General features: G+C 33.1%; 1 protein-coding gene across 2 annotated transcripts; it reads right to left on the bottom strand.

Moving 5' to 3' along the window:
• Positions 1-290: 290 nt before the first annotated feature.
• Positions 291-9,232, bottom strand: LOC137742614 ((R)-mandelonitrile lyase 2). 2 transcript variants are annotated; one of them, XM_068482525.2, is made up of 5 exons: positions 8,806-9,232; positions 3,619-3,752; positions 2,834-3,493; positions 780-1,626; positions 291-559 (listed from the first exon to the last, which is right to left on the bottom strand). In XM_068482525.2, exons 2-5 carry the CDS (start codon positions 3,740-3,742, stop codon positions 469-471), a joined length of 1,722 nt encoding a protein of 573 aa, XP_068338626.2. In that variant the 5' UTR covers positions 3,743-3,752; positions 8,806-9,232; the 3' UTR covers positions 291-468. The 2 variants fall into 2 exon arrangements, with proteins under 2 accessions (XP_068338626.2, XP_088535252.1); XM_088679126.1 differs by lacking the exon at positions 3,619-3,752 and having other exon boundaries at positions 8,806-8,958.
• Positions 9,233-11,357: the final 2,125 nt, after the last annotated feature.

Genomic DNA, 11,357 nt, shown 5'->3' with positions numbered 1-11,357 from the left:
AATTTGAGAAGTCCTCCAAAAATATTATTTTGAAGGTCAACCGAAACAAGTATTGACTAAAAACAATTTAAAAAGAAGGAAAAAAAGAGAAGATAAAACGAAGGGAAATTGGGTCTAATAATAGCCTTGGTAAAAAAAAATCACCAATAAAAAATAGCCCTACGTCAAAAATGTATTCAATTATAGCTTTTTTGACGAAATTTTCTTAACTTAGGGTTCATCCATATCGACAAAATATGAACAACGCATCAACGAAATATCAACATTGGGACAATTTACTACAGAATGAATTTCAGGAGTAGGGCTAATTTTTATTGCTGGCTTTGCAGTTGGGTCATTTAAGCGACATCGTGACCTTATTAACTAAGTTTGTCTTGAGTAAAAACCATAACACTAAACCATTGAATAATCTTCAATTTATTACATGACAAATTAACCATAATCTGAAAGAAACGTGTCATTCTGATATTAAAGAAATCCAATATACGGTTGAAATGTTGAATTATGATCAACGACCTTGCAGACTGATCTTTCTTCCAGCACTCGAAGGCCAACGTACCTGCCCAAAGAACAAAATTTGGAGTGGGAAAACAACAACAATATATTCTTATACATAACAAAAAAAAAAAAAAAAAAAAAAAAAAAGGGAAAACAAAATAACCAAATAATTTATATTTCGGAGGATTTAGTACACATTATTTAGTTAAAAATGATTAAGTAGTTGTATTAAGTACAGGTAATTTTTTATGGATTTATTTGAATGTATGTAACATGCATACCTGCCTAACATCATAAGAGTGGCCTGAGGATTGGTCCCTGGTGATAAACTTTTGAATACAGATCCATCAACAACACGTAATGCCTTGATCCCCATGACCCGCAAATCTCCATCAACTACCCTTCCGACCAGGCATCCACCATGGTAATGCCAAAATGTGGCTACTGTATTTCGACAAAAGGTTTCAAGGGATGCAACATCTGACTTGTTCATTGGTAAAGGCGGTCCAAAAAAGCTAAAACCTTCTTCACCTGGTAAATCTTGAGTCTTAAACGGTTTCAATGAGTTTGTTATTAATAAATCACCTATTTTGCTCACGGCACTAACACAACGAGAAAGGTCTGGCTTCTGTGCAAAGTAGTTGAATTTGACATTTGGGCCGACTTTGACATCATAGGAAGATTGCAATTTAAGTGAACCATAGGACAAGGGTGCTGGACTTTTTACAACTATGTGCCCGAAAGTTGAATTTATCGACATGGGAATAGTTGGATTAGGGAAAAGACTAAAGGCCGGAGTAGAAAATGGCAAGCCGGAGAAAGTCTCTATATAGAAATCACTTGTGATACCAGCAATCTGTGCAGTAGAAGGTTCTAGTTGAGATGGGGGCAAAATGGTGATGTAATTACGAGGATTGTCACGCATAAACTGCCCAACGTAAGGTTGTGGGTGAACAACTGGGATTTTAAGAGATGATAAGTAGGACTTCGAGCCAACACCACTAAGTAGCAGAAGTTGAGGACTCCCAATTGCCCCTGCACTCAATATAACTTCACCCTTACCACGTATCAATGCCCGATGAGACCTCCCGTTAAGATCACTGTATATGATTCCTTTAGCTAACAAGCCTGCATTAAATCGATATTAGAATTGAACTTATATTTAATTTGCAAGTAATTAAATATATAGAATAGATTCAAATTCCTTAAATAGAAAACTTCATTTTAATCCTTAAAAAAAATGAGTAAAGATGAGTTTTAGACTATAACCTTGTGTAAGATTAAAATCCAATTTTAGTCCCTAGTACATTTAATCATCTCATTTATTAGTTATATTTTGATGTTTTATTTATCTTTTTATTTTTATTTTAATGTATTAATTACATTTAAATTTAATTTTTATTTCATTCATCATAATATATTTTAATGTCTAAATTGAGACAACTAATTTTTTTATAATATATATTCTGATAACAATCTTGTATGTTCTTCATTTAGATACATTAATACATTTGAATATTTCAATATATCCATCGATACAAACATATAGGTACATTAATTCAATATAATGCATTTCGGTACGTACATTTTGGTACACACATTTGAGTATTGACTTTTAGGTACATTAATTTAATATACTATATTTCGGTACATATATTTAGGTACATACATTTCGGTATTGACATTTAGGTACATTAATTCAATATAATATATTTCGGTATATACATTTAAGTTCATTATAATATATTTCGGTACAATCATGTAGGTACAAATATTTCGGTACAAAAAAGTCGATTTATATATTTCGGCACAGTCATTTCTGTACACTTACGTATTTATATGTTTTTGTATCACAAATTTCTTTTAATATTTTCACATTTATGTTCATTTATAATTAAAGAACTAAATATGTGCATGTTAATAAAATTAAAATTTAATGTGGAGACATTAAATAAAAATACACATTAACTAACAAAAATTGAATATTTTGATACAAGTACACTTCAAGGGATTAAATTGAATATGTAATCTAGCACCAGGTATTTTTAAAATTTTAATTTTTTGCAAAGACTAATGTTCAAAAACCCCTTCTATCAAAGAGTTTTTCTTTTTAACGCCATGATAGATTTGATTTTTGTTTTTCGAAACATGTTTGTGTACTTACACATATGTATATTCACAGTAATATGTACGCAACATACATGATCAAAATCAAAGTCCAATCAAAATCCAATCTAAAATGGGTTTAATGAAAAAAATAAAAAACCTTAACTCATCTTATCCAAGGATGGAAATCTAAATGGCCTTTAATTCTATATATCAAATGTTAGCATACCTGATGCTTTGGAAGAGAAAATGATCCTCTCTACTGCAGCATGAATTGCAACTCTCAGGTTTTTTGGATGTCCTTTATTAAGCAGTTCCGCAGCTCCATGTCTTCTTCCACGATTGTCAAAGATCGTACCCGTGATTTTAGTGCCCTTAATGTGATCCAAAGTAAGTCCATTGTCTGAACGAACACCGGCTTCTAATAATGCATCTTTCATAACAGATTGCCAGTGTGATAAATTCGGACGGAAAACTACAGTGTTTTCAACCCATTCATATGCATTATTGACTAAGTTCATATCCAATTTAATTCCTGATTTCTTGTAGAATTCACTGTCGGCTCTTGAGTATATACCAATATTGATCATACTTGACCCGCCTAGGACACGTCCTCTTACGATAGCTACACCATCTTCTGATGTGAACCTCTGGGCCGGCGTCTTACCATCATCTTCTTGCATGAAATTTTTAAGAATTCCATCGCTACGCAACACATTTGGATATGCTGTGGGAATATCTCCCCTTTCTAGAAGGAGCACGGAGTAGTTTGCGGATAAAGTTGCTGCCAATGGGCACCCTGCCGTGCCCCCTCCAACCACAATGTAGTCATATTTTTCTTGCAATGGTAGGTCAGTTGCGTTACGTACAAATTTCAAGTAGTTAAAATCTGCATTATATGAATAAAGAGATGAGGAAACAAAGTTATATAAAGAGAACTAGTTTGTTATTAAGTTTATTTGTCATGTAAGTTACTTCAAAGAACCAATGGGACTTTCAAAATATATTTAGTACCTTGGATGTCAGATGGAGTTGCGAATGAGTGAAACCCTGGTTGAGGGCAAAAAACAAAAAAGTACAAAAGCAATAATATAGCAGCAATTGCTGATTTCTCCATATTGTTTTCGAAACAAGACATTTTTTTTTTCCTGAAAATAATATATTAAAAGAAAAGTTAGTTTCATGTTCTTCAAGTAATGACTTTCGGAATAAAATTGCTCGAGCCATACTCTAGAACACAACTTCCCACAAACGAAAAAAATTTGAGTTCCATGTATAGAGTAGAAAGAGCCCAACCCTAAATTTAGAGTTTGGCAACCAAACCGTCTCCCAACCCATGTCCATTTGGTGCTATAAATTCAATTTCTACATTCCCAAATTTTAGAACTACTTTTCAAGTTGCTATTTATATTGGTCCCCGCCATTCAGAAGCACTTTTCAATTTATGTTCTTACAGCATACATATATAATATGTTTCTTGCTTTTTTTTTCTTTCAAACATTTCCTATTTTCAACATTGATGCCACTATCGTCACAAATTATGCGATTTTGTAATTCTTGTTAGAATTTGATTTTTTTTTTTAAATTAAAATGTTCGTAAAAATAACTTAAACAAATTTATTTGAAAAAAAAAAAGTTAACAAACAAAATTTGAGACTAAACTACTTGTTTGACCTTTAAAATAGCTAAGGTGCTAAATTTTAGCACTGCAGGGTAGGGGGAGAAACACAGTTTGGCAAACCAAACTTTGTCTTTTTGTGTTCCAACTTTTGCATTTAAGGTCTAAAGGAATTATACTTCCCTATGATCTTTTTTGCATTTTAACTAATAACAATAATCCTATCATAATTTAAAATAAAACAATCTCTCTCTCTCTTCTTTTTTTTTCTTTTTTTTTATTGAAGAAGAAACGATATTATCTACACTAAAAGAGAAGAGGGTGGGCTAAGCCTCACAGTGGGCTAGCAATAATGTGGTTCAAATTTGCCTTTAGCGAGAATCGAACCTAAAAGTTCTCACTTACAAGTGAAGAGGAATATCATTTGTAAGATCTCACATCGCCTGGGGGAGAGGAGGTGATGTGTCATATATGTACATGTCTACCTCCCTATAGTAAGATGCGTTTTGGGTGGAAGCCCAAGAACAAATCCGTGAGGGCATGGCCCAAAGCAGACAATATCTTACTGTGCGGACTGGGATGTGACAATTTGGTATTAAAGCCACTCCCTGGCCTGAAGTGTGCCAACAAGGACGTCAAGTCCCTAAGGGGGGGTGAATTGTAAGATCCCACGTCGCCCGGGGGAGAGGAGGTGATGTGTCTTATATGTACATGCCCATCTCCCTATAATAAGACGTGTTTTGGGTGGAAGCCCAAGAACAAATCCGTGAGGGCATAGCTCAAAGCGGACAATATCTTACTATGCGGACTGGGATGTGACATCACTAGACCGTAGTTCTAAGTGGCAAAATAAAACATTCTTTAACCCAAAAAAATTATACCATTACAATTTTCTAATTAAGATTTTTTTTTAAACAAATGATAGGATCATAATCTACATTAAACTATAGGGAAGGGGATGTAAACACAGAACTTAGAGTGCAAGAGATAATACTCTTAACTATTTGAATTACGAGACACTTGTTATTAAGATCTTTAATTTAAGACCGTAGGTGGAAAATAAAATGAGGAAGAAGGTGAGGTGTGAGTATTTATAAAGGAAGAAATTTGTTTCACAAAAATAAAATAAGAAATCGAATATTGTTGGAACATTCCTATTTTGAAGTTTGAATGTAGAGTACGATCTGACTAGTAAACCTTTTTTTTTTTTTTTAATCAAATAATATTAACTATGCTAAATGAGTAAATAAGGGGCTAAACCTCACAATGAACTATTAATAATGTAGTTCAAATTTGCCTTTGGCAAAAATCAAACTTTAAGACATTTCACTTACAAATAAAGAGAAATATCACTAGACCGTAATACTAAGTGACTGTACTAGTAAACTTTTAGAGTTAAAATAATACAAAGTTATAATATTTTAAAATTACATTTTAAATTTTGAAGATAGAATAAAAGGGAACTTCAAAAGTAGGCGCGGTTACAACCTTCGGTACCTAGTCACAATTCGTCTACAAAAATGTTTTCTTGTTCGGAAGAGGATCCTCTCCTAGCATAGGATGGGGATCCTCCTGATCACGAAATCAGGGCTGTTCAATTTTAATCTAACGGTTGTAATTATTATAACTTTTAGGGAACCCTCTGTTTTAGAACCGTTGAATTAAAATTAAACGGCCCGGATTTCGTAGTCAGGAGGATCCTCATCCTATGCTCAGGAGAGAATCCTCTTCCTTCTTGTTCGGTCTATAAAAAAGAAAAAACATATAAGTAAATGCCAGGTCTTTTTATTTTTATTTTTTTATGTGAGAACCATTTCACATGCTCTCTCATGTGTTAACGAATTTTTTAACTTAGCATTTGCACCACACAAAATAAGTGACATGAATCACGTATGACCAATGATGGTAAATATTTTAACATTTTATTTAGACATAAATAACTCATTATCAACAATGTCATTACTTATTTCGACATATACAACCAAATTATACGAATAGAATAACTAAGGTGAGCATTTGCCACAAAATTGGCTTTCCTCTACACACATGAGCAAATACAACTTTTGTGAAAGTCTATTTATCAATCTTTCAGACTGAACTCACTATGAACAACTTTTGTGAAAGTCTATTGATCAATCTTTTCAGACTGAACTCACTATGAAAGACTATTGATTACTATAGTGTTGAGAAATAATGGAAATCAAATGATAAATTCAAACGCATGAAGACTATTGCATAAAACTTAAACTGAAGCTAATTGTTGGAAGTTCTTATAAGGGTATATATTGGGATCAGTGGCAAAATTTATATGGAACAAATACAGAATATTTTGGGTCATACGAACCCATTGGACACACGGCCACCCCACAACCCACCCCCCCCCCCCCCCCCCCCCTCCTCCTCCTCCTCCTCCTCCTCTCTCTTTCCCTTCCCTTCCCTTTCCTTCCCTTCCCTCCGCAACTGCACGTGATCTTCACACCAATGGCGGATTTAAAATTCTAACATCGGAGGGTTCTAATGTAAAAGTTAAAAAAAATCTTAGATGCAAATAACATTGAAACATTTAACAATAAATACTTTTCATTCCTAAATCATGACACTACAAATACTAAATTTGTCTACGATGAAGTTTCATACTCTAAAAATGTTTTATTATAATTTCATTATCAATACAAGAAAAATGATTTTACTAAACAACTAAACTATCACTTAACCATTAATCTTCTATTTTGTTGATAAGTGAATACTTAATAATATTCATGGCGAAAAATGCGCTATTCACTAAAGTAGTTGCAACTGGTAAAACCGAAACCAATTCAAATTGGAACTATTTAAAATAAAAAAAAAAAAATCATATGCACTAATGAAGCCATTATTTAATATAATTCTTCTATTGGTGCCAAACATATATTTCTTCTATTGATGCCAAAAATATATTTATTCTATTGATGCATTATAATATAATAGATACTAATTTTGTTAAAATAATATAATAGATATATACATTGATGATATTGGCAAATGTTTGATCTCTCCAGTCAGCACTATTGATCTCTCCCACAAAATGCAACTTTTTTAATTTTCAAGGTAATAGGTTCGGTGAATATACCAAGGTTCTAAAAGACGTCAAACGCAAGTAGCCAATTGAAGTCTAGCGCCTAGGCGGGTTAAGCGAATTTTTAAATAAATTTATTATATATCTTTAGTTTCGGTGAACTAATAGTATGGATAAAAGTACAAATGATTATAAGTTCTTAGCACTTAATAAATATTTTTTTCAAAGATTATGAATTTATTGTGAACTTAAAAGAAAAGTAAAAGGCTTAAATATGTGTTATAGTCTTATAGTCTTATAGACTTGTAGGGTGAGAGATAATGGGCCACATAAAAAGTGGATGGGGTGCCACCACACTAATACTTAATATGTTAGACTGTTAGCTACCAAAATTTACCAGAAGGGATTTAATAAAAAATTTAACAAAGAAGGTGGAGTGGTTATTGGTCACGTCTGTCACATGGATGGGAATTGGAGAGAGAGAGATTTCTCTCTTCTTCTTCCTCTCGTCTTCTTCGATGAAATGGAATTTTGAAATGCGGAACCCACAACCAAAACCAGAATGCAAACCAAACTCAGCTGCTCTCCAAATCATTTTTGAAACGCCCAGACCAGCTAAGCCACCCAGTCGCCTACCTAATCCCTTTGCCCATTTTCCTCCCAACTATGGGTTAATCGCAGAAGTTGATCATCGTGTAGCGCCGAGACGGTTGCGTACGCCGATTTTTAGAACATTGGAATACACACACATATATATATATATATATATTGTATAATACTATATTTATTATATATATAATATGTATTATTAGGGTTGAATTCAAGGACGGATACTGATCGAAAACTCTAATAACCTTACCTGAAACCATAATCAAATAATATTTTCATTTTTTTTCCATATCCAAAATATAACTGAATTTTCATCGCCAAATCCATTATATTCAAGTGATTATTCAATATTATCGGATTTAACGGTTTAAACTGTCATCCTAGTGTTAATAAAATAAGGGAATTGCATGAAAATAGTTGGGCCTCGGATTTGTAAATGAAAGAGTGTTCTAACGTTTTTCTAAATGGCCTGGCCCAAAATTAAAAACAAAATTAAGACTTCTTCATCTTCTTCGTTAACACTCTTCTGGCTGCTGCGCTGCAATCTATGGAGTTCTAAAACCAGCACATGTTCAGACCGTCGGGTGTCCTCAAAGGTCCTCACAAGTGTCTCCGAGTTTTCGAAGGGTCCCGGGACCACTCAGATCCATTAATAGATCTGCCCCCGCTTCAGACATGAGTCAACCTGACTCAAATACCATGTTAAGGTAGTTACAGAGAGCATAAAAGAAAGCAGAGAAGGAAGAGGAAAGCGGAAGAGACACTGTGTATTTCATAGACTGAAGGAAATGAATAACAAACTTTGCCTTCCCTTTCTCTACTTATTCACGGCCCTTCATTTATTAAACTTAACAACAATAACATGTTTATTGATAATATCGAATTATAATGTTAGTGAAAAAAGAGAGACAAGACTTACCTGAAACGACAATATTGCCTTTGGTTTTGAAGCTATTTCCGAGAACTCCTTGCCCGCAAGGCAATGGCATAGATTTGCTGTATCTTATTCCTTCTTATATAAATGCTCGCTAGGCCGCCGAAGATACGAGGCATCTGTCACCTTCCTTTTATTATACAAGTTTTCGTTCTTCACTTGTTATGTTAGTGGGAAAAGGATCCTCTCCGGATCCTCTTTGTGGAGATTCAGAGAATCCATCAATTACATTTGTTTATCGTACATTATGCGTTCAATTTTCATTACATACTATTTATATTCAATTTTAAATTTTAAATTTTAAATAATTTCTAATCATACGATATACGATGAACGATCGTGATTAATTGATTTTTCGGATCTCACAAAGAGGATCCGAAGATGATCCTTTTCCATGTAAGTGTTTAGACCCAATAGACACCATCCGTCCGTGCATTTATGGTCATTGACTGAGCAAAGTTGAAAATAAAGATAATTTTGTTTTTATTAAAAAATAATATTGTGGTTTCTTTTGTTTTAAAAAAAATATTGTTGTTTCTAATCATAATAATTATTTTCTAATAATGAATTATCTATATATTTTATTGATGAATTAAGAGAGCATATTTACTTATCGTCCTAAACTATAATGTATGTTCACCATCATCTTCCAAACCTAACATCTGTCCACTAGCCTAATCATATGTTTTTAATTATTTCTATATCGTTACGAGGAGAGAGAAACACAATTTGAAAAGCCATTTCCTTGTAAAAGAAGGAAAATTAACGGATCAATAAAACCATCCTCCCAAATCCAAGATTTCAAATTCCATTTTCTGGGTTCTGAAATTTCTAGGGTGATAAAGCCAACTGATTCGATAGTGAGACATAAACCAAATCAGTGAGTTTGTTCGGACGAAGAAGAAGCAAGCCTAAGATCATCTTCAAATAAGATGTTAAATTCTAGGTGGAATTCTATGTAATCAAATTTGAATGTATGAGAGAGCTCCAATTGATATGTCAATCTATGTGGATTGACATATAAATTTTCATATGTCAAATTTGACATATAAGTTTTCATATGTCAAATTTGACATATGAGAAAATGTGATGTCAATTTTTTTTTAATTATTTTATTATGTGGGTCTTATTAATGTACCAATTATAGATCTTGAAAATGTATTTTAATTGATTTCTTTTTAAAATAGGTCTTACAAATATCATTTATATCAAAGAAACATATTGGTTGGAAAAAGAGAAAATTTGACATTGCCATATTAGCCATCAAATTAACATTTGACATTTATCTTTTGACATCTTCTTTACGGACGTTCTAAAACATCAAAAACCCAATTCCCAGATTTTGAGATCTCAAATTTCTAGAGAGATACTGATGATGATGGTGAAATTAATTTTAAAATTTGAAAATCATATGGCTGGAAGAAGAAGAAGAGACGGCGGAGGACGGAGACATGGCAGATTCATCATTTCACCAGAAGAAGAAGATTGGCTGGGTGGGTGATCGTGAAGATTGAAAAGCATCAAATTCGCAAGATACCAACCCTCGAACCCAGACATTACATGAATCATGCTTGTGCACTTTTCCATTAGGTTAGGAGGAAGGCCATGGTGAATTTGGGTTTGAAGAATCAACGGAAGGTTGGCGTTGGTGGGTGGGTGTAGGGTTTGGCTGGGCAGGGAAGTTGAAACACATCTGGGTTTGAGTTTTATTTACTTATTTATGTTTAATTTAATGTTTAAAATTAATTTAAAAAATTGAAAATCATATATATAGTCAATGAGTTTACTAGAGTTAAGAGGCAGGACACACATAGCTCATAAGTTGTATGACGAGCACACATCATAATTTAGGATTACGAGTAAAAATGCTTTTATAAATTAATGCACGCATGTATTGGATAAAGTTGAATTTTAAAAATAATGTGATTTGGTCAGGATGCTTTTTAGGATAAATAGTCAAAAATTGAGATGGTGGCTTGGCAATTAAAATGATGGTCAGTTCACAGCATTTTCACCCTTAAAACTCTTCTAGGACAATTTAGAGGGTGTAGTCAAATTCGGATTTGAGAGGATTTTAAAAGACTTTAAAATTGTAGTGTAGTCAATTAAAAGATTTTAAAGGATTTTAGAATTCATTCAAATATATGTGTAGTTAATTAAAAGATTTTAAAGGATTTTAAAGGATTTTAAAATCCATTCAAATCTAAGTGTATTAAAAAAATTAAGATTTTAGAGGATTTCAATAAGTTGTGGATTTTGTGGGATTTGAAAGCTATAACCAAGACTAAAGAATCCAACCTCACATCCCTAGGATTTCAAATCCTTCCACCACAATCCATTCAAATTCTTTAAAATTCATATGAATTTTGTAGGAGTTTTTATGTAACATCCCACATCATCCAGGAGAATGGATCCTATAAGCCTTATATGTATATTCTCATCTTTACCTAGCACGAGGTCTTTGTCTTTTGAGAGGTCATTGGCTTCGGGTTCCGTAGAAACTCCAAAGTTAAGTGAGAGGGGGGCCAGAGCATTCC

Source organism: Pyrus communis, chromosome 11 (assembly GCF_041283825.1).
Source record: "Pyrus communis isolate YQ-2024b chromosome 11, ASM4128382v1, whole genome shotgun sequence".
Classification (NCBI taxonomy): domain Eukaryota; kingdom Viridiplantae; phylum Streptophyta; class Magnoliopsida; order Rosales; family Rosaceae; genus Pyrus; species Pyrus communis.
Note: the sequence above shows the minus strand (reverse complement) of the source record. Positions and strands in the feature narration are given on the sequence as shown.